The sequence below is a fragment of the Babylonia areolata genome, chromosome 27 (genome assembly GCF_041734735.1).
Source record: "Babylonia areolata isolate BAREFJ2019XMU chromosome 27, ASM4173473v1, whole genome shotgun sequence".
Taxonomy (NCBI): Eukaryota; Metazoa; Mollusca; class Gastropoda; order Neogastropoda; family Buccinidae; genus Babylonia; species Babylonia areolata.
In genome coordinates, this window is record NC_134902.1 from 35,581,495 (window position 1) to 35,608,153 (window position 26,659).

At 42.8% G+C, this 26,659-nt stretch overlaps 2 protein-coding genes across 2 annotated transcripts; one reads left to right on the top strand and one right to left on the bottom strand.

Annotated features, from left to right (window-relative positions):
- The first annotated feature begins 220 nt into the window (after positions 1-220).
- On the top strand, positions 221-13,200 carry LOC143301356 (FGFR1 oncogene partner 2 homolog). Its single transcript, XM_076615577.1, has 4 exons — positions 221-529; positions 1,147-1,299; positions 6,948-7,199; positions 8,599-13,200. The coding sequence occupies exons 2-4, from the start codon at positions 1,165-1,167 to the stop codon at positions 8,977-8,979; spliced, it is 768 nt and encodes a 255-aa protein (XP_076471692.1). The 5' UTR covers positions 221-529; positions 1,147-1,164; the 3' UTR covers positions 8,980-13,200.
- On the bottom strand, positions 12,918-26,427 carry LOC143301355 (uncharacterized). The gene is made up of 9 exons (XM_076615576.1): positions 26,211-26,427; positions 23,920-25,284; positions 22,201-22,392; positions 20,455-20,652; positions 19,757-19,945; positions 17,981-18,145; positions 15,946-16,307; positions 14,994-15,087; positions 12,918-14,100 (listed from the first exon to the last, which is right to left on the bottom strand). Exons 2-9 carry the CDS (start codon positions 25,208-25,210, stop codon positions 13,985-13,987), a joined length of 2,607 nt encoding a protein of 868 aa, XP_076471691.1. The 5' UTR covers positions 25,211-25,284; positions 26,211-26,427; the 3' UTR covers positions 12,918-13,984.
- Between the last annotated feature and the right edge of the window lie 232 nt (positions 26,428-26,659).

Sequence of the window (26,659 nt, forward strand, 5' to 3'; positions counted from 1 at the left end):
CCACACGAATGAATGAACAGATAAAAGGTTTATTGATCGATGGACATCTTGAATAACCCATTGGTGCATCCACTTCAGGTTTTATCGAAAAGCACCCAGCTGGTACCATATGCAAATTGGATGCTGAGATCACCCCCACCCATCCACGGACTCGGTCAATCGCTTCTTTGGTTACCACGGTCTTTTGAGAGTTCAGTCCCTTGTTATCCTCACAGAGGAACTTCCGTTGTGTGCAAAGTGTTCTTTGATGTTTTGAGGAAAAGTCTATGGAAATCGTTTGATTTCTGAAATCAGCGATTGATTTTCATCAGATCAAGTAGGCCTCTGTTCATTTTAACGAAATTGTTGGTCATTAAGGAAGATCCGAGCGTACTTTGCCGATCACTGGGTCACAGTCAGTGTGTGAAGCTCCACCTGTTGCCAAACCATAAATCGGTTACTGTTCTCAGCCAGTCTGCTGACTGTCCAGATCAAACTGTCTGCACGGATTACGCCATAGATAACGCCATCTGCAGTTTGAGGAAAAGAGGTAAAAGGTGGAAGCCGATGATCCGCTTTATATTCTTATATAACAAACACAATCGAAGTTAGATACGTTTAAAGTCATGATGGAGTGTGGGCAATGACGGGATACCGATTCGAATTATTCATTGGTTGCACGACGTTGCAGATGATATATATATAGACTATATATATATATAAAATCTATCAGAATCTACATAAAATATTAAAAGACAATATAAACTGTTGGATAGGGATACTGGTGTTAGTACGATCATGTGTTTCTTGCGCTGAGCTATCAGCAGAATTACTGACATGTTTTGACCTGTATACCTTTACACGTAATCTATAGACAAATTAGAGCAGCAATAGATGCAGAAGTCAGTGACTCTGCCACAGACCAGTGAGAAACCATTAATAATGTAATACTAATAATGCAGAAAGGCACAGTTACAATCAAGTAATTGATCCCCAAACTAGGCTGTCATGCATAGTTATGGACATTTTGTAAGTATTATCAGATTCTGATTTCCTTTTGTTGCCATTGTCAGATTCTGTCGCTACATTTGTATTTATAAATATAAGTCTCTTTATTATGAACTTGCCAGACTTTAACAAGAGTGTTTGAATATTTCTTGTCCCCAGAAATTTGTACAGACTGCTATGGCGCTGACAGTGGATAAGCTGCTTGGAGATGCACGACTTCTTGTCACACGGCTCAAAGATCAGGACACCAGTACAGACACCATCATTTCAACCTCTCAGATACTGCACAAACGTATAGAGGCCATGAAACAGGTAGATATTTTGTCGTAAAGTGATATATGATCATAGATACAGAGTTAAATTAAAAGTAAACCTAAAGAGTAAGTACTGTAATTGTAACTTTTCATAGTCAACTGCGTGTAATGAATGTATAGTATGTGTTGTGTGTAACTGATTAAAAATATGAATGGTATTGATTTTTTGTATCTTCTGTGAAAAATCTGGGTGTGACATTTGATTCAAACCTTTCGATGAAGAAACACATAAGCAACATCTGCAAGGCTGCATGCTTTGAAATTCGAAAGATCAGTTCCATCCAACACCTCCTTACTGCTCAAGCAACACAAACTCTGATGTGTTCTCTTGTCTTGTCCAGACTTGATGATTGTAACTCACTCCTCATTGGTTGTCCTCAATACTTAATTAGTTAATAAATAAACACCAGAAAGTTTAAAACGCAGCAGCAAGGTTAATCTTTAGAACCAAAAAGACTGACAATATCACTCATCTTCTGCATTATCTTCACTGGTTACCAATTTCTGCCCGCATTCAGTATAAAGTCGCAACTCATACCTTCAACTCCATTTCGTGTGCAGCCCCTCAGTATTTGAGAGAAGTCATTCGAACTTACACATCCACACGACAGCTCAGATCATCTTCTGATTCACAGCAGCTACTCACTCTCCATGTTAAAACCCAGTCCTTCGGTGATTCTTCCTTTTCTCATTCAGCTCCATCAGTATGGAACAGTTATCCGTGACTCTTCCTCAGTCATTTCAATTTTTAAAAACCGGTCTGAAAACACATCTTTTTTGAAAATGCCTATACATAGACCTTCTATCCCTTTCCAGTGATATTCAGTTATAATTTATGCAGACTCCTTGTGTCTGTGTGTGCGCGTGCGTGTGTGGTGTGTGTGTGACTAAGAAATGTAATACTAATAGGCGTAGTCTTTGAATGCTTTTGTGCATCAATTAAAAAAAACAAACTTTATTATTATCTAAGTAAATTCGCGTGCGTGCGTGCGTGCATGCGTGCGTGCGTGCGTGCGTGCGTGCGTGTGTGTGTGCGTGTGTGTGTGTGTGTGCGTGTGTTTTATGTTTATTGTAAAGCGCTTTGAGCTCCCTTTCAGGGAGGAAAGCGCTCAACAACTGAACAAGTATCCATTATTATTATTTTGGTTGCATGGTATTTTGTGAAAGTAACTCTCTACTTTCAACTTTAAGAATTCAATTTGCAATCCAGTAACAGGGGCCTTTCAGCATTGATGAATCTTTTCATTAGTGCTGAGTAGCACCAGTTTTGAGTCAACATGACAAAGGACACCACTATCACTCAGGCCTTGCCTTGTGGGGGATGTAGTCCGTGGAAGTGAAGACTGTTACTAATCCTTCCAATGATAGTTTTCATCAACATTCCAGCACAGTCACCATAGGCATTGAAGTAGAGTACAGTTGTCTTCTGAAAAGTCAACCCCATGGGGACCAAGAAAAAAGGCAATTTATCGAAGATTTGACTTACACAAGGTATAGATAATGATAATGATAATAATAATAATATTTATATAGCGCTGAATCTTGTGCAGAGACAAATCAAAGTGCTTTCACACCAGTCATCCACATGCATGCATAACTCTAATACTGGAGAAACTGAAGACAAGGAAGAGACAGAGGAGGGATTAGTCAATCTTTTCTGAGAAAAGGTCAGCTTTGCGAGGTATGGATTAGTCGAAAGTTTCTGGCATAATGTCAACATATCCAAAGTATATAAAGTCAACTTTTAAAATAGAAAGGTCTATCAGTTAGTCGGTTTTTGACTCGTGTGTGTTTACACACAATGTGAGTCTATGCAATAACCGTGTGTGTGTGTTTTCATGTGTTTGTTTGTCCATGGTGAAATTTTACAAATTTGTTTTCTCTGGAAATACTTTTTCTGCCAACCAAAGTTGGCTGAAAGATAGTAAAAAAAATCAGTTCTTTCCATACATTCTAATTATAATGACAATGAAAAACGGCGGATGACTGTTGCATTTTCATTTCTTAATAATAAACAATTTCTGATTGGATTATAAACTACATTGATGCATATTTCTGCCAGGGGCAACACAATTCTGCCAGGTAATGAGACTTCAAGTTATTTATGAATGTACAATGGAAATAATATATATTTTTAAATAGTTCTCACTCATCAGTCATCTAAAATATCAGATTTGAAAATATGACCCAGTGTGAAAGTCGTACACAATCTACATTTACCCAAGTGGTCATTCAGCAGCAAAGTAAAAGACTGTGTGAGTGACATCCTTTTCATGCACATTCATCATCGGAATGTGGATCACATCAATAGTTTGCAATTTAATACATTATTGAAAGGAGGCCGCTAAATTTTATTGAGAGGATTTGTGCATGGGCTTCACCACTTATTGTATAATGTCCATGAATGATCATCCAAATCAACAAATCATCTTGATCTGTGGTCTTGAATTTGTCAGACTTAACTTGCACTATGCGTTCTTGTTTCAAGACTGTTCCCAGTTAAAGAAATGAAGCCAACTTCGGCCATTATTTGGAGAGAAACATTTTTTTAGTTTTTGAAGTTGAGCATGTGTTTTTATGGATTCCAAACATGAGTAAGCCTTTTAGATTTTTAACCTTTTTTTTCTTTTTTTCTCTCCTGCAATGTCATCTTTAATTAGAGAGAGACATGTGGTGATGAGACCTTTTCACGGCTTTTGTCAGCACTGTTTGGTGTGTCCTGTCCTATCTGCCAGCCATAATTTTGCTGAAAGAACTGTACTTGTACAGAGTGATCATCGTGTATAATATCTAAAAATTGCATTTGGCAATTTGTTATGAATTATCAATGCACTGGCAATTTTGTTGTGATTTATCAAAGCAGAAAAGTCAGGATGAAGAAGATGAAAGTATGAAACTGTGATAGATAGATCTATATTAAGATATTAAAACAATGAAATGCTGATTGATGTGGTGTGCTGATACTGATAGTACAATTGGTGTGTTTCCTGCACAACTTTCAGTATTGTTAGAAGTTTACTTCAGAGAGGGCAAAAATCAGATCAGACATCTGTGCACTGTGCGTGCGCATGTGTGTGTGTGTGTGTGTGTGTGTGTGTGTGTGTGTGTGTGTGTGTGTGTGTCTCACAGTTTAGGTTTAGTTAAGGACACCATGGGTCATTTGACAGGTTCACCACAGTATCAATATGTCATTTTCTAATTTCACTACAAATACTTGACCGTGACCCACTAGTGCAGACTCCGGCAGGGAGTCCGATTCCTGTCCTGTGCAAACTACCACCGCCAATGCGGAGAAAACGAAAGTAGCTACAGCCGATAACCTCCCGGAAGTAGGTTACCTTCCCTATGTATCCCTGTCTAGCTAGGTCATTTTCTAAATTAGTGGGGCAGGAAAAACACCCCCTGATTTCTACTTCTGGCACCTGATTGGGCCAACCCACACCCCCAAAATTTGGAATGGATTTTGTACTTTGTCCATTACACTCATTGGTATGTGAAATGGTTTATAAATTTATATGTGTGTGTATACATCATTACATGTGTGTGTGTGTGTGTGTGTGTGTGTGTGTGTGTGTGTGTAAAGCAGTTATTTGCTAATGTTTGCTGTGTCATGAACATGGAAAATACAACAATGTCATAACTAAACTTTATTACTGAAACATGTTTTTTCATGATTAACACAGAAAATACAACATTGTCATAACTAAACTTTATTTTTGAAACACTGATTTATGCTGACTGCTTAGTAAATGTTCACACTGTGGTCAACAAAGGAAAAGGTAGAAACAAAAACAAAAAAAAGCAGTACAGATGAAAGACAGATCTACCTTGTGACTTGTCTCTTGCGTTAGTCTTCAAAGGTACAAAATGTCTCCAATTCTAAAATTTCCTGAAGTACCAAGCCAGTATAATTCTGTTCTAGTGTATACACAGTAAGATGATCAAATGCACTTTAAGATAATGGCATCTCTGCCAGTACATGTAAGCTGGGTTCAGGAAACACGAACACATCCCAAAAATGAAGCATGGCTACTAAAATGGCTAAATAAAAACGGTCATTTGTGATCAGATCTCAATTTTACTTGAAAGGGTCATACTCTTGCATTTAAGATCATTGAAGTAAACACACAAGTTGCCCACAAACACTGAAGAAATCTCTCAGATTCAAACTCTTCAGATGTTTGTGGAATGGAAGAGGTTGAAACTGTTCTAACACGCATTCAATCTCTCTTCACATTAGGCAGCTTCTTTTGGCGGGATGCTCCATGATGTAGATGAAGATTTCATAGGGGAAATGTTCTACATATGTTGAAGCCATCCTGATTTAAGGAGACTGGCAGGAAAGTAAAAAAAGAAAAAGCTAAATTGGCACTGTATTCCAGTGCTTTTCACAATACATAAGCAATGATGGTTTTGTGTAAATGTTCCTCATTTCATTTTCTGGCTCATTCAAATTTCGAAAAAAAAATTTCAGACTGTACATCTGCTTGATGTTGTGATGATGGAGAGCAACAATAGTAACGACTACGTTTATATTTTTCAGAGTTTGAAACAGCAGTCTGTCTCGATTGTTCTGCAGAAGAGAAATCTACAGAAGCTCTTTTGTTCAGCATGACCAGTTTTACAAAAAAATTAATGAGTCAAGTGACTGTCTGGCTGCCACATCAATGTGTCATTTCAAATTTGTATGTGTCAGTGACAGATGACTGACACAAAAACCTAAACCTTGGTATTCTTCAGTTTAATGTCTTCCACTTTAAGTGATATTAGGAACCTTGGTATGTGTGTGTGTGTGTGTGTGTGTGTGTGTGCGTGCGTGTGTGTGTGTGTGTTACATGTATTGATGTGAACTGGTGTTTTGAATGGCAAAATCTGTTGTTGTTTCATGCATTCCAGTTCAGTAGAAGTGACAAAAAAGGGGAATGTTTTTTTCTTCCTGCACCTGTATCTATGTGGCCTTAATTAACTCCCGTTTGAAACTGTGTCATAACTGCAGCCTGTATGTCTACCCATTTAAAGTACAGTGTAATTACGTACCGCTCATATTTTAGATGCTCTGATTATTTTTTTCTCCCAGGTATTTAGATATTTGCAACACCCATCCCCCCCTTTTTTCTCATATATATATATTAATGTCTTTCTTATGTACATTTTCTCAAATGAATAAATAGATAAATGAATAAATGAATAGCTAAAATAAAATATTTTTAAACAAAATTCTGAAAACAGTGATTGTGATTGCTTTCCCAGTTACACTTTGAAACAAAATTCAAACACCCCCTACCACCACCACCCTCTCTCACCTAAAATAATTAAATCCAACAATAAAAACAACCCAAAAAACTTTCCATTAATTGCCTCCTCCTCCACCTCAATGTGCAGTACCGAGACGACAACAAAAATAATCAAACCAAATAACAACATCTAAAACTTTCCATCAATTCCCTCCTTCTCCTCAATGTGCAATACCAAAACGTCGACAAAAATAATCAAACCAAACAACAACAACAAAAACTTTCTATTAATTCCCTTCTCCTCCTCTTCAGTGTGCAGTACAAAGACGACGACAAAAATAATCAAACCAAACAACAACAACAAAAACTTTCCATTAAGTCCCTCCTCCTCCTTCTCCTCTTCTGTGTGCAGTACCAAGATGACATCAACGAGCTGAACGAGATGGCCAAGCACCGGCCGCGGTCCACACTGGTGATGGGTCTGGCCCAGGAGAACCAGCAGATCCGGGACCTGCAGCAGGAGAAGCAGGAGCTGCAGATAGCCCTGGAGGAGCACCAGTCGGCCCTGCAGCTCATCATGCACAAGTACCGGCAGCACACCGTCAACCTGCTGAGGGCCAACCACCTGGACGGCCGCGCCGCACAGCACCAGGGCCGATCCAAGGTGTGCTTGGGGGATGGGTGGGTGGGGTGGGTGGGTAGGGGGGAAGTGGGGGGGGGGGGGGAGACGGGTGTGTAGTAGTAACAGTAGCAGCTTGTGCACAAGTTCTGTCAGGACACCATAGCCAGTGTGTGTTGATTTCCCAAAGGGATTGGGGCACTTTCCATTGTTGATATAGGGGGAGTTGGCAAAGAGATAGAGGAGATCAACTTGGGCACTGCCGACTGGCAGGACCGAGAAAACGCGGATCGCGTCGAGTCCGTTCGCGGATGAAAAAGAATATTGTCAATGGCACCACTGGCCTGAGTATGGGGTAACAAACCCCTAGAAGTCGGCGGAGGAGACGTCGGAGGCAGTGGGGGCCTGGAGTCGACCGAAGGTAGAGGAGGAAGTGGAGGCTGCAGGCTGGTGTTGTTGTTTACTGGGCCCAAAGTAGAGGGCCCAGAGTGTCCGTGAATCGATTGCGATCATGCCTTAATTTTAGCCCAATCGCCCAATCGAGCTACATAATCATGCGACCTGTTGGAAGGAATAATTAGACAAACAACAAGGACGCCAAGAAGTCGACAGACAGAAAGAAATACGAAAAAACTTAGCCGTATGCGGAGCACAGGAACAGGTGTCGAGATGGCTGCCGGAAAAAGAGGGCGCTAGCTAGCGGGACAAAGGGGAGGTTACCTACTTCCGGGAGGTTATCGGCCGTAGTTGCTCTCTTTTTATCCGCATAGGCGGATAGTAGTTTGCACAGGACAGGAATGTCAGACCCCTGCCGGAGTCTGCACTAGTTGGGTAAGGGTAAGTATCTTATTTAAACGTAATTTTAGACAGAAAATTTCCTAACAGCACCATGACTGATCCTAAGGTGAGGTTGGTGATGTGTGAGTGGGGGAGGGATGCAGTTGTAACAGCAGCAGCTTGTGTGCAATTACTGGCAGGACACCGCACATGGCTGATCCAAGGTGAGGTTGTGGGGGGTGGGGGGTGGCAAGGGGTGTGTTGTTAGTAACAGCAGTAGCTTGTGCAGAAGTTCCCGCAGGACACCACACAGCACCATGTGTGTGTGTGTGTGTGTGTTGTATGATCATGTATTATATTTGTGTTAATGTGTATAAGGGCCAGTCCAAGATGAGGTTTTGGGTTCTTTCTTTAATTCAACGTCATTTCATTTCATGCACCTTTCTGTGTATCCGCCCCTTCACAACCTAGAGGAAGTTTGTCCTTTGTGCTTGCAGATATATATATATATATATATATATATATATATATATATATATATATATATATATACATACACATGTCAACCTGTCTGTGTGTCCGTTTACTTACATAATGTAACACAGAACTGCATACATATCACACACGTCAACCTCTCTGTCCGTCCGTCTGTCCTTCCACCCGTCAGGAGGAGGTGTGCCGGCTGCTGGACAAGGTGGAGGAGATGGCGGGCGTGATGCAACATGCCGTGCGATTGGACGACCAGCACGACAACCAGACCCAGGAGCTGGTGGCCCGCCTGGAGTTGGAGAACCGAACCCTGCGACAGATGCTGGAGGTGTGCACCACTGCCCACCTCCCCATCCTGCCCCCTGCCGAGGAGGACGAGGCATCCCTCGACCTCTCCCACCACAACGCTTCGTCACTGGACAGCAGCTGCAGCAGCCAGGTGTCGCAGATTGAAGTGAAGCTTGGTGCCACCACCTTGGGACCGATGGTGGAGGACAGTGAAACCAGGCCAGAGGAAGGGGAAGGGAAGGAGGAGGAGGACGGTGAGAAGAAGTCTTGAGCCCGGCTGCGTTCTAGTTCATGTTGTGTGGGTCGTTGGATGCTGATGGATGATGGAAGATGAGCTGCGATCTGGAACCATAACGGCGTCATCTTCGTTCACTGATCTTTCTTTCATCATTTTGATGTTGGAGGGTTATCGATGAGCGGATCTTGAACGTAACGGTGGTAAGTGTTTGTTGAACTTTCTTTCATTTTTTTAAAATTTTTTAAGTATAATTTTTGATTGAATCTCAGAGACTGCATGTGGCATTATTTATTTTTTTAATTTTTATTTATTTAATCATTGCTTCTGGTGCACAGTCTACTTCTAAATGCTTAAAGTCAGCTGAGGGCATAAAACCACAAGGGTAAAAAATTTTATGTGTTGAATTTGTGTTTAGAGAGTTGTACATGTCCTTTTTGTTGTTGTTATCTTATGATTTTGCACAGGAAAATCCAGGATCACGCACAAATATGTGTGGAGACACACACACACATGCAAGCATGGGGCGAGATAGTACTGTTGACTTATTAATATATCTGGAAAAAAGGCAAATTCAGTAGATTGTTTGACAAAGTAGGAGTGTGGGGAATAAGTTGAATCAGATACGTATTCAAGTTAAAAGTTGCCATTGAGGATATCTGTTGAAAGGATTCAATTACAGGACATTTTTGTGGACTGAAATAATTTGTTTCATTATCTTCCTGCCAAGCATTATTAGAATGCTGAAAAATACTCTTTTTTGTCATTGTGTCCTTGACAAGTAACAATGGAATGAAATTTACTGTTAAATCCTCACCATCTTTGCTATGTTCTGTTTACCAGCCTTCAGTCTTGTTTTGCAAGCACGGGGTGGTTCCATATTGTGAGACAGACTGCTTGAGAGTTGACTGAGATCTGTCTTGACTGTGCATGCGTGTCTGTACTTGGTGTTTCTATGTTGTTTTTTTATTTTCACTTATTGTGGGGGCGTGGGGGTGGGGAGGGGTATGATTTATGATAGAAATTGAAAAGAAGGTGCATAAAGTCATTGCGTTAGTGTGTAGTGTTTGGGAGAGAGAGAAAGTGTGTGTGTGTGTGTGTGTGTGTGTGTGTACGTGTGTCACTGTGTGTGCATGTTTCTAGCAAGAACAGAACACTCTAACAGATGAAACCACCTGGAATCCTCCAGAATAAAAATAATATTGTGGCCCAAGTGTTTTCAGAAATTGAATAGAGGACAGGTCTATATTTCGAAAACTTCTTTATTGATTTTTTTTTTGATTTTTTTTTTTTTTTAGCTCATCCATTTTTACTTTACTTTGTGTTTGTATGCTGCAACTCCAGTGCTCACTCAGTTAGATTTACAAGCAGACTTTTATGTATAATGATCATTTTTACCCCACCAAACAGGCAGCCATACTCCTCATTTGTGGCTGTGCTTTAAGTAGTTGAAATTGGTATAAACCCCAAATAATAAAAAATTGTTAAACACACACACACACACGCCCATAAAATCACAATTTCAGTTGCCGAACAAATCATTAATGTGTATTTTACCTGATGCATGTGTACACATATGAAGGGGGACTAACGTCTTTTGCAGCTCAGCAAATCTGTTAATTTGGGACATAAAAAAATCTCCACCCACAACCCACACCAGGCACTGATTCTGGGTTAAAACCCCTAGACCCTAAGATTGAAAGTCTTATGCTCTCACTGCTTGGCTACTGTGCCCATCCATTATCTTTATTCAGTGGTAGGTTTTAGATGGATCAATTGTCAAGTGCAAACATTTTGCTACTGACTCAGTAATGACCATTTTTTCTTTTTGTACTTTGTGAAACAAGATTTGAATTTTTGAAGAAAACTAATATGTTTGTATTGATTTATCATATATATGAGAGAAGAAAAATTTAAACGTAGCTTTTAACTGGTCTGTTTAGGTTCAACAATGTGCGTGTGTACATGTTTGTAACGCTGAATTTGAAATTAAGCTCATGAACAGTTTTGCTTTTGACATGCTTACTGTACATGTATAAGTAGTCTTTGCGGTCATCTGAGTTGTATTGTAAAGATAAACTGAGTATGAATGAACTTTTTTTTGTTGGGAACTGGGAACTCAAAATGTTTGGTTCTCTACATTAATATGCGAGAATCATTTGATGAAATCCGGAATGAGAAAATGTCTCATTGTCTATAAAGCACTGGATTCATTTGTTTCAAAGTCCTCACACACACACACACACACACACAAACACTTAAAGAGACATTGCATGAATTGAATGGTATGCTTGAGGTAGTTCAGGGTTTCAGTCATGGTCTTTACATATTTTTGTATGGTCCAATATCACTGTCAGTGAAAGGATGTTAAACTGAAGAACACACACACATATTCATTTTAAAAATATTTTGCATTTGTTCGTTTGCATGTATAAAAAAGGTTTTAAAGATTTCACATTCAATTGTATTATTGTCTTTTCATGACAGTTGATTTCCACATTGGTGTGTGTGTGTGTTTGTGTGTTATTTTGGGAAAAAATGTTAACTTAAGTACATTTCAGTCTGTATAATATATTACAAGATATATACATTTTTGGATGTACAGTATTATTGATAATGCTTGTAACTTTTGTGTGTTTGCTGGAAGTAAATCTGTATTGGTATCAGACACAGAGAATCCATTGTCTGTTAGATTGCTGCAGAACTGAATTGATTTGAGAGTATTTAAAAAAAAAAAAAAAAAAAGAATAGAAAAAAAAGTATCCAGTGTACATTTCCATCCATTGTTTTGATTCTTCTGCCTCACTGAACAAGTCAACATTCCTGCTTCAGACTGTTAGGCTTCTTCTGAAACAATATCATTCATGTCCTTTTTGAAACTGTGTAGCAGGGTCGGAAAAGACTGATGTATGCAATTTGCTCTTTGTTCTGGTTTTGTGCAAAACTGTGGAATTCCAACCCAGCCAATTCATGTTGCCCTTGTTTTCGAGATGGTGTGGAAACATGTCTTGTTCAAATATGTTTTGTTTAAATGGTTTATTTCATATTCTTATTACATTTGAGAGCTGTGTGTGTGTGTGTGGGAGAGAGGAGAGAGAGAGGGAGAGAAGGGAGTAAGTATGTGCATATATGTGTTGGGTGGGACACGTATGTTATTGTTGAGAACAGTGATATTGTTGTTTCTTTAAACACGCAAATAACAATTAAAAACATCATTACAGCTACCCATGAATGCATCTTTTCAAACCCTGGCTCCCCCACCCTCCCCTCCACCCTCAGCACATGATCATTTCTTCAACTTGAGAAGTTATTTATGCGCAGTTACAAAAGGGCTTTGATCACCGGAGATCAAGTAACTTATATGACTGTTTTACAAAGAATGCTGAACAAAAAATATTAATCTTTCAGATTTGCTGGCAAATGGATCTTCAGGGGTGTTGGGGACTCCGGTATCCAGGTTTAAGTATAGAATATACTGTCAACGTTTGGTCTGTGTTCAGGTTTTCATTGTGGAATATGTTGTCATCTCAGCGACCGACTGTCAGCTGTTGGTGACATGCGACTCATTTTGACGTAGAGGGTCACAAGAAAACTGTACTTCAAGTCAGCAGGAAAGGACTACTGTTTTTATGGATGGGTATTCTTGGTTAAAAAAACATTTGTTTATTTATTTTTGTTTCACTTTATTGATAATGTATAATAATTATCTATTCTTTGTACAAGTATGTTTGGAATGTCATTATTAAACATTTTTTTGCAGAATTGGTGAGTGTGTTTTATGGGTGTGTATATATCATGATGGTGTGTGTTTGGATATTTGTGTATGTGCATGTGTGTCTGTGAGTGGGTATTATGTCTCATCAAGAATGCAGTACACTGTATGTTTATATATATATTTTTTTTTTCTATACCTTTCTTCTGTTGTTGTTTGTGACATTACAACATGACATCAACAAAACAAACCAGTCCAAAAATAGTTTTTCATGTGTTTTAATAGTTTCAAATAAACACATGTTGCATGTGTCAATGGCACTCGAAAGGGAAGTTCGTCTGCTTGGAATCACTGGTTAAAAAAAAAGGAAAAGAAAAGGTGTATGGTATGTCATCAGAGAAAGAGCACCCAACAAACAAAACAAAGACATCAAAAGAAATTTGCATGCATAAACAGCAGGGGAGGGAATTCGTGACTGGTGGGTCTGATGAACAGAATTCTTTTGGCGAAGTCATTATTATTCCCAAACAAAATAAAAGAAATCATTGGTAAAACAATTATTGGGTACTGTCTCCAATAATCATACACATATACCTTGAGAAAGAGCTCAGTCGAAAAAAATGATGGGTTGGTGAGCATTCGTATTGCTTCTGGCTTCTTCCCATCAAAAAGAGAACACGAACATGACAAGATGAAGGACGAAAGAGTTTGACGATGTATGTCATGTCCTCTGGGTCTGGTTGTTCAAGGGGCATCACTCGTCGGTGATGAGTTCCCTTTGATGAGCTCCCGTCTTCTTGCGGTGATCAGGATTGTCTTCCCTTTGGTTGGCGGGACTGTCGGTTGCTTGGTCGATCTCGGGATTGTCTTTTTATCATTGTCATATTCATCACGGAACTGTTCACTCATTTCGCACTTTCTCTTTTTTTTTCTTTACACACATTCAGACCTGCAGCGCTACTTTCATTTTCTTCCACTGACACAACATTTTTAGTCAAAAACTTTTTGCTCAGCTCCGGCAGACTATGTTGGTTCACATCAATCAGGCACATCACATGCAAAAAGGTTATTGGAATGAAGAGCATGAGACCGTCAACATCTATGCCTTGATAAACATCAAAACTACATGATCCGTCAAGATCAACAACAATAAAGAAAAAAAGAAAAAAGGGGCTCAGATGGAAATCATGTAAACAAACAGTTAAAAAAAATTTTCACCTTAAAAATGGATTTTTATTTGTATATATATACTGCCGGTATTTATAGATAAAAGTTGTGGGAAAATAAGTGATCCAGGTCAGATTTGGTCTTTGTTATTTAGATAGCCGATCACTTGTAGTGGGGACGGCAGCGGTAGACGGTCAGCTCGTCAATGTAGCCACGGAAGTCCTCACAGCCTGCCCCCCTTCCGATCAGCAGACCCCGGTCACGTGACTCCAGGACACCTGTCGTCATGCAACACACCACCTGTCACTCTGTGCACTGTTTTTTTTTTTTTTTTTTTTTTTTTTGTTTTTTTGTTTTTTTAGAAAATAATTCACCAAACGTGTACAGCCATCACAAAATAATTTCAAACTTCTCTGTACACATTCAGTAATTAGAAAGACGCCCCCCCCCCCCCCCCCCCCCCCCCCCCCCCCCCCCCCCCCGCTTTCCCCGCACCCCGTCCCCCGAAAACGGATTATGACTGCCTGCATGGCGGGTGTAAAAACTGAGGGTCATACACGTAAAAGCCCACTCGTGTTTAGGAGTGAACATGGGAATCGAAGCCCACGAACGAATAAGAAAAGGAAGAACAACAACGTGACAAACGGGACAAGACTCGGGGAGAGAGAGAGACGAGGGGGGTGGGGTGGGGGGTGTTATGATTCATCAACAGTGGACTGACTCGAACTGAAACAGCTGACAGCATTGAAAAGCGAGATGCGGAGAGAGAGAGAGAGAGAGATAAGATAAGAATAACTTTATTATCTCCAACTGGAGAAATTTGGTTAGGTGCATTATCACAACATAGACAAGTAAACAACATGGGGACCATAACTGTAAAAGTCAACAACAGCTTTTACGAATATTACGAAGATACAAATGTAAAAAATATCACATACACCGTTTCATACATACATCCACACACTGCAGGTAATAACTAGTATTCTTAATGTAAAAAAAAGAAAGAATTAAGAAACATTATTCGAATATAATTATAAACATAGTCTACTATACTACACATTGATTATAATAGACAGATAAGATAAGAATAAAGATAAATTGCGGAAAACCGCAACCAGATAATCAGCACACACCCGCATCCCGCGGGGTGGTGATGGGGTGTGAAGGTTACCTGGAGCTGGCGTCACAGTCAACTGGGTGTTGACAAACCCGGTGAGGTGATTCTCATCCAACCGGTACAGGACGTCCTTCCAGCCGTAACCGTCCTGAAACAACAACAACAGCAACAGAACGTTGCCTTGTGAACTTCACTGAAACTGTTTTCTGATAGAAACAAAACGCAGAGAAGTAGGACGGGGGCGTGGGGGGGAAGGCCGGGGGTGGGTGGGGGGAGGGTTAAAGTGGCGGGGGCCGCGGAGAAAGATGCGCGCAAAGAGAGAGAGAGAGAGAGAGAGAGAGAGAGAGAGATTATCTTTCACTGATAAAGGAACAAGCACATTGGCCCAAAGGTTTGTTTTCATCTTGCCTTCAGAGAGATGGAGAGAGAGAGAGAGAGAGAGAGAGAGAGTTAACATTGCAGCTCCAAAAAATGTGTGAGCATCACAGTGTTGTAGGCCTATCAAGAATCGGAACCCGAAAGAGAAAAGGCAAAGACTGATGTGCGTGCGTCCGAGTGCAGGTGTATAGTCATGCGGGGTGTAAGTATTTGTGTCCGTTAACACAATGCATTAATTGTTCATTCGAATAAAGACTGTATCACGTCCCATGGTAGCTAGACATTTTCCATCCTTGATGAAAGAAATGAAAAACAAACACACACTGGTTCTTTGTGCTGCACCCTTGGGGGCTACTTGGCCTCTGGGGACCATCCCAACACGGGCTGTCCTAAAGCCCTCTTGGCCGAGAGAGTGGTGTTGTGACTTGCGCAGGACACTTTCAACAATAATCAAATTCTACCCCAGATAGTCGGGGCAGCAGTTGCCTCCTCTGTTGTTCTGATGGTCACAGGCGGCCACGACTATCACGCAGACACACACACATATCTAAAATGACTTAATTTGGATGAACATTAAATGAAGTTGAACACACACACACACACACACACAGCCAACATACATACATACCTCAGGGTATCCAAAAGGCACAGTGAAGTTGGCAGGCATGGCGTTGCTCTTCGTCTCACCGTAGAAGTCCACGCCCTGAGGGCTGGCGCACATGGCCAGAGACGGCCGCTGCTGGCAGTCCCCGTTGCTCACCAGAGCGTAGCGGGCGTTGGTGGCCGTGGGGTGGAGCCTGTAGCGGAGGTGAACGTAGACGATGTCGCCCCACCAGGTGTTGGAGAAGAAGGTGATCAGCAGACGACTGTCGCCGTTGAAGATCGCCTTGCCGTTCTTGACTTTGACGTTCTTGTTGTCGATCCACAGCCCATTGCCAGAGTAGTCCTTGGCGTCCGTCTCGAAGGGCAGGTAGAGCTCCGGGACACATTCTGGTGGGAGAGAGAGGGAGAGGGAGAGAGAGAGAGGGAGACAAAATCAAAGTCAAGCGTCAAAGTAAAAAAAAAAACAAAACAAAAAAACAAAAAAAACCCACCAGACATTAATGTCAGGCCTCCTGGGGTGGGCTGAATGAGCGAACTCAGCAGAGCTAAGTTTGCTTCTCGTTAAGAATGTTCCTAACTCTACAGTAAATTCCATACACTCAACACCCTAAACCTCTAAGCAAACTTAGCGCTGCAAAGATCGCCTCAAGTAACCCGTCCCTGGCCCTTAACATGAGTGATGACATGAGCTGTGTACAAGGGAATGTTCACATAATTATTTTGCAGCTTGCGTCCGCACATTCATTGCTCTGTGAACAAAACTTGACAGCTTAACTAAAAACAAATTCATTTGTACTTGATATCATAAGTTAGCAGAATTTAAACATTGATGGATTTGGATCATGCTTTGGGTGAATAAATTCATTTCTAATTTCATTATACTTTAGGACAAAAAAAAAAGTAAAGAGTGAAGTAGAGACAGAGAGAGTGAAAGAAAACTGTCCAATATAAGAACTGACGTTATCATGAGCTGACTGACGTTTTGTTGAGTGCTATGGGACAGGAATGGGAATATGCGGGGAATGCACTGACACCCAGTGATTTCCGAATTTCTTTTTTTTTTTAATAATAATAAAAGCTGCGGTGTATCCAACAACTTTGGCTAACCCCAACATTATGGGTTTTTTTTTTTTGTTTTTTTTTTTTTTTTTTGAAAGGGGATAAACGAAGTGGAAATAAACAAAACACAGCAAAACAACAACAATAGATACTGGTTTTATTCACTGGTATGGGACGAATGGACTGCAACTAAGTAAATAACTGAATAAACTCCGTAGTTTTATTCGCTGAAAACGCTGCAATGGATTAACAGAGAAGTAAAGAAACCGCAATTTAAAAAAAAAAAAAATCCTAATCATAACACTTTTCATAGTTATTTATCATTATCGTTATAATCATAATAATTGGCAGTAAAAGAAGTAGTCGTAATTGTAGTTGAGGCAGCAGAAGCAGTAGTGATAGCAGTAATACTGGTGGTAAATATAGCACTAGTACTAGAAGCGGTAGTGGTAGTTGCAGCAGTAGAAGTAGTCGTAGTAGTAGTAGTAGTAGGAGCAGCAGCAGCAATAGTAGTCGTTATACCAATAACACCAACACAGCCACCACTGACAACAACAATAACTTATTATCATTATTATTATTATTATCATTGTCAGTTGTTGCTGTTATTATATCATCATTATCATTGTTGTCACTGTCGTTGTTATTATTAGTAATAGTGGTAGTAGTATTAATTTCTTCTTCTTCTTCTTGAATTCATTACTATCACCATCACCAGCGTCTTCATCAACATTAACTCTCTCCGTACGAACGGCGAAAGAGACGACGTTAACAGCGTTTCACCCCAGTTACCATCATCAAAATATTGCAAGCGGAAGGCTCTTATACTGAAGACGTGAATGTTGACAAAGAATACCACAATTCTGACGACGGAAGCTAAAGGTTGGGTCATTCAGACACCCACTGGACATCCGAGGGGTCTGTGTAGAGGAGAAGAGAGGACTGGCCGTACTGAGTGAGTTAAGCCTATTTTCATTATTACCCTCAGCATCATTTCTTACGTGGGTGGGTGATGGGGTTGTGGAGGGGCTGGGTGCACCCACAGGGGTACTCCGTGAAGCCCAGGGACGGGGGACAGGACATCCGGACCCATGTGTTGCCGGCCGTCAGCACCTCGAACTTGTTCCGGTCCTCGGGTACTGATCGCATCCCCCGGCACTCAAACTCTGCACGACGAGGGCCAACAATACAATACAATACAATACAGTAGTACAGTACAGTACAGTACAGTACAGTACAGTACGGTGCAATGCTATGCATTACAACACAATGAAACAAAGCAACGCAACCCAGTACAACGCAATACGATACATTACAATGCTGTACAAAACTCTAGCATGTTACTGTATCAATCCCAAAACAAAACTCCATCATGTTACTCTATCAATCCCAAAACAAAACTCTATCATGTTACTCTATCAATCCCAAAACAAAACTCTATCATGTTGCTGTATCAATCCCAAAACAAAACTCTATCATGTTACTCTATTAATCCCAAAACAAAACTCTATCATGTTACTGTATCAATCCCAAAACAAAACTCTATCATGTTACTCTATTAATCCCAAAACAAAACTCTATCATGTTACTGTATCAATCCCGAAACAAAACTCTATCATGTTACTGTATTAATCCCAAAACAAAACTCTATCATGTTACTGTATCAATCCCGAAACCAAACTCTATCATGTTACTCTATCAATCCCAAAACAAAACTCTATCATGTTACTGTATTAATCCCAAAACAAAACTCTATCATGTTACTGTATTAATCCCAAAACAAAACTCTATCATGTTACTGTATCAATCCCGAAACAAAACTCTATCATGTTACTGTATCAATCCCAAAACAAAAACTCTATCATGTTACTGTATCAATCCCAAAACAAAAACTCTATCATGTTGCTGTATTAATCCCAAAACAAAACTCTATCATGTTACTGCATTAATCATCCCTCACAGGGGACAATTTTTGTACATCATGAATCACATCAACGCAGTCATAAGAATACACAGACATGAACACACACAAAGTCCACCACAGCAACAAAACAACAACAACAACATTATCAAGAATGACGTTAACGCGGGCATTGGAAGACACAGGCATTGACAAACATCAACAACAACAGTAGTAGTAGTAGTAGCAGCAGCAGCAGCAACGACAACAACAAACCAACAATAACAACATTAGTAACTTTATTAGTAGTCTTTATTTCCAAGGATAACAGTCTCTGGTTTTATACTGATCGGGTGTAGGTATGAGTGAGTGGGCATATACAATGCTTATTCACAAATGTGTGTGTGTGTGTGGTGGTGGTGGTGGTGGTGATGGTAGAGGCATACACTTCACTTACGGACAGGTGTGTGTGTGTGTGTGTGTGTGTGTGTGTGTGTGTGTGTGTGTGCGTGTGTGTGTGCGCGTGTGTGTGTCTGGGTGTGTCTGGGTGTGTGTGTGTGTTTTGACATAGGGATACACTTCACATACGGACAGGTGTGTGTGTGTGTGTGTGTGTGTGTGTGTGTGTGTGTGTGTCTGGGTGTGTCTGGGTGTGTGTGTGTTTTGACATAGGGATACAGTTCACATACGGACAGGTGTGTGTGTGTGTGTGTGTGTGTGTGTGTGTCGCGCGCGCGCGCGCACAGATGAATACACAAACTTACGGAAAGGTGTGTGTGTATGTGTGTGTGTGTGTGTGTGTGTGTGTGTGTGTGTGTGTGTGTGCGTGCGTGCGCGCGCGCGCGCGCGCGCGCTGACAGAAATACACATCACTTACGGACAGGTTTGTGGGTGGGCAGGCAGTCGTCCTGACAGCTGGGGTTGTAGTGGCATCGCTGGGTGACGGGGTTGAAGGCGAACCCAGCTGCACAGCACCTGGCCACAGCAGTGCCGGAGCCACAGTCCCAGAACCCTCGACACGTCGCTCCGGACCTCTTGGTCTTCTTCACGGAGCTTTTGCATATGTCTGTTGACAGGGAAATGAGTCTGTACATGAAAAGAAAAGTTGTGGCTGTTCACGGTATTTGATTTTGTATATCTGTTCATTGTTTGCTTAAAAAAAAATATAAAAAAAAGAGAGAGAGAGAGAGAGAGAGAGAGAGAGAGAACACACACACACACACACACACACACAAGAGGGGAAAAAAAAACACCCAAAAAACAACGCCCCTCCAAAACAACAGCAACAACAGAAAGTCATTGCCTTTCAGCATCTGAATCTGTTCACAGTCTATCTTCAACTCACAGACACTGCACACGTTTTTCTTAAAAAATAATTTAGAAGAGAGAGAGAAAAAAAAAAAAAAAAAGAAAGAAAGAAAAAAACAAACCCTGTCTTGAACTCACCGCCCAGGCACTGTGCAAGTTTCTCCTTTAAAAAAACAACAACAAAAAAACCCAACCTATATATATATAATTTTTTTTTTTTTTTTTTTTGAGGAGAAGAAGAAAAGACAACTCCTGTCTTCAACTCACCGTCCACGCACTGCACGTTTCTCTGGAAGTCGCAGATCAGCTTGGCCTGGTTCCAGTAGAGCCCGTGAGGGCAGGAGTGCACGCCAGCCACCACCGGCACCCCGTTCTGGCCCATTCGGCACTGCACGAACAGGGTGCAGTCGCTGGGGTGAGGGTTGTAGCCCACGCCGTGTTCGAACTCACAGTCCGTGCACAGGTCTGCAAAAACGGAGTTCATCAGTGCAAAATCCACGATGACAAGAAGTAAGTACACGCCATAGACACTAGAGTCACTGGACTAGAGGTATCAGTGTCTATGTATAGGCCTACAACGTGGGTTACAGAGTGGGTGGTGGCGAGGAGGTGGGGGAGGTGGGGGAAGAGCATAGGCGGGGGAGGGTGGAGGGGGTAGGGGGGGGGGGCGGTGCAGTGATAGCCGAGTAGTTTAGAACACTGGGCTTTCAGTTTGAAGGTCCTGGGTTCGATGACGAGAAGAACTGGTACGTAGGTTTTAGAGTGGGGGAAAGCGCGGGGATTTGCCCAGTGGTTTTAGAGTGGGGGAAAGGGCGGGGATTTGCCCAGTGGCTTTAGAGTGGGGGAAAGGGCGGGGATTTGCCCAGTGGCTTTAGAGTGCCGGGGGAAAGGGCGGGGATTTGCCCAGTGGTTTCAGAGTGGGGGAAAGGGCGGGGATTTGCCCAGTGGTTTTAGAACACTAGGCTTAACAATTTGAGGGTCCTGGGTTCGATCCCAACGCCGGTCGGTACCTGGAGGGTTTTTAAGGATGGAGAAGAATGGAGGATCTGGTTGGTGACAGCGAGTGGCCGAGTGGTTAGAGCCCTGCTGCGCTTTCAACTTTAACTCACTCAGTACGGCCAGTCCTCTCTTCTCCTCTACACAGACCCCTCGGATGTCCAGCGGGTGTCTCAATGACCCAACCTTTAGCTTCCGTCGTCAGAATTGTGGTATTCTTTGTCAACATTCACCTCTTCAGTTAAGAGTCCACAGCACTGCACTTTCAATCTTAAGATTCGTGGCTTCGAACCCTTTGGAAAGGTGCGATATAAGCGAGGAGACTGATCAAAGAGAGAAACAGTGAAATGGGGCAACACTGACAGAGAAGGACAGCCGTTGTATAATGGTCGGATGTGTGAGAGGATGTATATGGAAAGAGTTCAGAGCAACTAGGATGATGAGAAGCGGTTTTTTTTGTTTTGTTTTTTGTTTTTTGTTTGTTTGTTGTTTTGTTTTATTTTGTTTTTTCGGGTGGGTTTCGAACCCTTTGGAAAGGTGCGATATAAGCGAGGAGACTGATCAAAGAGAAACAGCGAAATGGGGCAACACTGACAGAGAAGGACGGCCGTTGTATAATGGTCGGATGTGTGAGAGGGATGGGTTAGATTGGAGATGGAGGGGTGGATTTGTCACAATGGGAGAGAGAGAGAGAGAGAGAGAGACAGACAGACAGACAGACGGTCTCGGAGAGAGAGATGGACAGACAGAGACAGACAGACAGACAGACAAAGATACACAGACAGACAGATGAAGGAAGTGGTTTAGTGCTAATGTAAATGATAATGAATCTAAATCTTTTTTTTTTTTTTTCGTTCTAAAAATTGCTTTTAAATACCTCCTCCCTCCTCCTCCCCCCCCCCTCCAACACACTAACTTACCAGTCCGAGTCACCCATCCCACTCTTCTGTCTATCTGTCTGTCTCTCTGTCTGTCTGTCTGTCTGTCTCTCTTTCTCTCTGTCAAGCCAGTACTTACTCGGAACAGCTGTAGTCGTGGTGGTAGGAGCGGACGTGGTGGTAGCAGCAGTAGTAGTGGTATCATCGTCATCATCATCATCATCATCATCTGTTGTGGTAGGCACCGTGGTGGTGGTAGTGGTGGTGGTGGTGGTGGATGTCGTTGTGGTGACATCATCATCATCATCATCATCGTCATCGTCGTCGTCGTCTAGACGGAGTTCATCAGTGCAAAATCCACGATGACAAGAAGTAAGTACACGCCATAGACACTAGAGTCACTGGACTAGAGGTATCAGTGTCTATGTATAGGCCTACAACGTGGGTTACAGAGTGGGTGGTGGCGAGGAGGTGGGGGAGGTGGGGGAAGAGCATAGGCGGGGGAGGGGGGAGGGGGTGGGGGGGGGGCGGTGCAGTGATAGCCGAGTAGTTTAGAACACTGGGCTTTCAGTTTGAAGGTCCTGGGTTCGATGACGAGAAGAACTGGTACGTGGGTTTTAGAGTGGGGGAAAGCGCGGGGATTTGCCCAGTGGTTTTAGAGTGGGGGAAAGGGCGGGGATTTGCCCAGTGGCTTTAGAGTGGGGGAAAGGGCGGGGATTTGCCCAGTGGCTTTAGAGTGCCGGGGGAAAGGGCGGGGATTTGCCCAGTGGTTTCAGAGTGGGGGAAAGGGCGGGGATTTGCCCAGTGGTTTTAGAACACTAGGCTTAACAATTTGAGGGTCCTGGGTTCGATCCCAACGCCGGTCGGTACCTGGAGGGTTTTTAAGGATGGAGAAGAATGGAGGATCTGGTTGGTGACAGCGAGTGGCCGAGTGGTTAGAGCCCTGCTGCGCTTTCAACTTTAACTCACTCAGTACGGCCAGTCCTCTCTTCTCCTCTACACAGACCCCTCGGATGTCCAGCGGGTGTCTCAATGACCCAACCTTTAGCTTCCGTCGTCAGAATTGTGGTATTCTTTGTCAACATTCACCTCTTCAGTATAAGAGCCTTCCGCTTGCAATATCTTGATGGTGGTAATTGGGGTGAAACGCTGTTAACGTCGTCTCTTTCGCCGTTCGCATGGAGAGAGTTAAGAGTCCACAGCACTGCACTTTCAATCTTAAGATTCGTGGTTTCGAACCCTTTAGAAAGGTGCGATATAAGCCAGGAGACTGATCAAAGAGAAACAGCGAAATGGGGCAACACTGGCAGAGAAGGACAGCCGTTGTATAATGGTCGGATGTGTGACAGGAACTATAGGGAAAGAGTTCAGAGCAACTAGGATGATGAGAAGCGGTTGTTTTTTTTTTTGTTTTTTTTGTTTGTTGTTTTGTTTTGTTTTTTCGGGTTGAGAGAGGATGGGTTAGATTGGAGATGGATGGGTGGATTTGTCAGAATGGGAGAGAGAGAGAGAGAGAGAGAGAGAGAGAGAGAGAGAGACAGACAGACAGACAGACAGACAGACGGTCTCGGAGAGAGAGATGGACAGACAGAGACAGACAGACAGACAGACAAAGATACACAGACAGACAGATGAAGGAAGTGGTTTAGTGCTAATGTAAATGATAATGAATCTAAATCTTTTTTTTTTTTTTCGTTCTAAAAATTGCTTTTAAATACCTCCTCCCTCCTCCTCCCCCCCCCCTCCAACACACTAACTTACCAGTCCGAGTCACCCATCCCACTCTTCTGTCTATCTGTCTGTCTCTCTGTCTGTCTGTCTGTCTGTCTCTCTTTCTCTCTGTCAAGCCAGTACTTACTCGGAACAGCTGTAGTCGTGGTGGTAGGAGCGGACGTGGTGGTAGCAGCAGTAGTAGTGGTATCATCGTCGTCATCGTCATCATCATCATCATCATCTGTTGTGGTAGGCACCGTGGTGGTGGTAGTGGTGGTGGTGGTGGTGGATGTCGTTGTGGTGACATCATCATCATCGTCATCGTCGTCGTCGTCTATGATGGACAAGGTTCTATCGACAGTGACGGCTGTGGTGGTCTCATCGTCATCATCATCATTCTCCTCATCGTCGGTGGTGGTGACAGTCGCCATGGTTGTGCTGACGACATCATCATCATCATCATCTTCTTCTTCTTCTTCAGCATCATCTTCTTCTTCTTTTTCATCAGCATCATCGTCAGTTGTGGACACTGGAGCCACGGTGGTGATAGCCACATCTTCGTCTTCTTCTTCTTCATCTTCCTCCTCCTCTTCCACAGCAGGGGTGGTGGTGGTGGCAGGGGCAACAGTGGTCGTGGCCGCGACCTCCTCCTCGTCGTCCTCCTCCTCAGCCTCAGGTGTGGTGGTGGTGGCAGGGGCAACAGTGGTCGTGGCCGCGACCTCCTCCTCGTCGTCCTCCTCCTCAGCCTCAGGTGTGGTGGTGGTGGCAGGGGCAACAGTGGTCGTGGCCGCGACCTCCTCCTCGTCGTCCTCCTCCTCAGCCTCAGGTGTGGTGGTGGTGGCAGGGGCAACAGTGGTCGTGGCCGAGGCATCCTCCTCGTCATCCTCCTCAGCCTCAGGTGCGGCGGCAGCGGTGGTGACCACGAAAGAGGCGGTGGTGGTGTAACTGTAGGACCCGCCGTCATCTTCCTCCTCCTGCTCCTGAGCGGCTGCCGTGGTGGTGGTGGAGGTCGGCACTGTGGCGTCCTCCTCGGCTTCGTCATCCTGTTGCTGCTGCTGCGTGGTGTCGCTCTCGGGCCCGTAGATGGTGTCGATGAGGGTGTTCACCACGTCTTTGACGTAGTCCATGTACTGCTCCTGGGCCTCTTGGACCTGCTCCTGGGCTTCCTCCTGCCCAGCCGAGGCCGGCTCGGGGTACAGGGCGTTCAGAAGTCCTCCCAGGTACTCCTGTGCCGTCTCCTGCTGTTGCTCCACCGCCTCCTCCACCGCCTCCTCCACCGCTTCGGGGCTCAGGGTTGTGGCGGCGGCAACGGGGAGGGAGGAGGGAGGTCTGGTGTCCGCGGGGTACGGGTGGTAGGTGTAGGAGGAGGAGGGGGTGGGGGTGAGGGAGAGGGTGAGGAGGAGGAGGGTGGTGGTGGCGAGGGTCGTCGCTTTCATCGTTGTTGGTTGTGAGTTTCCTTTTATTTGTTTGTTTATTTTTTTAGAGGTTGGTTGGTTGGTTGGTTGGTTGTCTGCATGAGAGAAAGCAAGGTGTGTGAGGATGGATTATTTTGCGTGACAATCTCTCTCTCTCTTTTGTTATGAATTAAAAAAATCAATTGTAGTTTATGATAATGATGACAACAAAAACAGCATTTCCCCCTCAGGTAATCGTAAAAGAGTCCCATTTATGTCACTTTTCATACGTAAACAGACAGAATCATTCACAAAATAATCAAACCTACAAATTTACCACGTTTTAAAAAAAAATTTATCAAAAAGGAATGCCATTGTTAAAAAATCAAATGAAAGTCAAAGTTGATGTGAAAAACAAAGCAAAAAAACAAACCCAAAACAAAACAAAACAAAAACAACAACAAAAAACCACAACAAGCAAGCAAACAAACACACACACACACAAAATCAATACCTGCGAGAGAGAGAGAGAGAGAGAGAGAGAGACCCCACGGTTATGTAAATTTTCTTACATTGAAAAATGATCAAATAAACTTTAATGTACAAGAACAAAAACGTCTGCACAAAAAAAAAAAAAAAAAAAAAAAAAAAGCTACCCAACACAATACTTTACATTTAAAGAATCTATCATAGCCTTAAGTAATTAACGGAGAAGTGAAAAACCAAAAGAGAAAGAAAAAGAATATACACTTCAACAAAGAAACATCAAATAAAAACATTTCCGTCTGAAAACCGCCTGAACTTTATCCGCAAAAAATCAACAGAAAGTTTTGAAATTCGCGGAGAAGGGTTATTTGGGGAGGAACAAAGTAACTTCTTCTTCTTCTTCTTCTTCTGCTTTCGTGGGCTGCAACTCCCACGTACACTCGCATGTACACGAGTGGGCTTTTACATGCATGACCGTTTTTACCCCGCCATGTAGGCAGGAACAAAGTAACATTAGGGAGGGAACCGAATGAGCCATTGAAACAAAACCTCTTACCTTTAATTAAAAGTCGCTTCCAAAAGTTTCTTCGTTCCAAACAGTGAACAGTTCCGTCTCAGTTCTTTCGAGTCCCTGTATATGTTGCTTCTTCTTCTTCTTCTTCTACTTCTCTTTCAAGGTGTTCGCACTCTCGGACTTGGCACTTCAGTTCTTTTCGCCGTGTTTGTTCAAGTTAAGGGCAGTAGTTTTTGGTGCCCTTAACGACTTGTTAGTGGGATGTGAGGTTTGCCTCGGTTTATATACACGTGTCTTGGCCCTCCCACATTATCTTTTTTTTTTTGGTAGGGGGGTGGGGGTGGGTGGCTAGGGGGGGCGGGGGGAGGGGTGGTGCACCCCCTCCCTAACGTTTAGTCGTACATCTCCCCCTCCCCTCCCCTCCTCCCCACCCCCTTTTCTTTCCCCAGCCAGTCAGAGTGGGGGGTTTCGGCGAGCGGAAAGAACCAAAA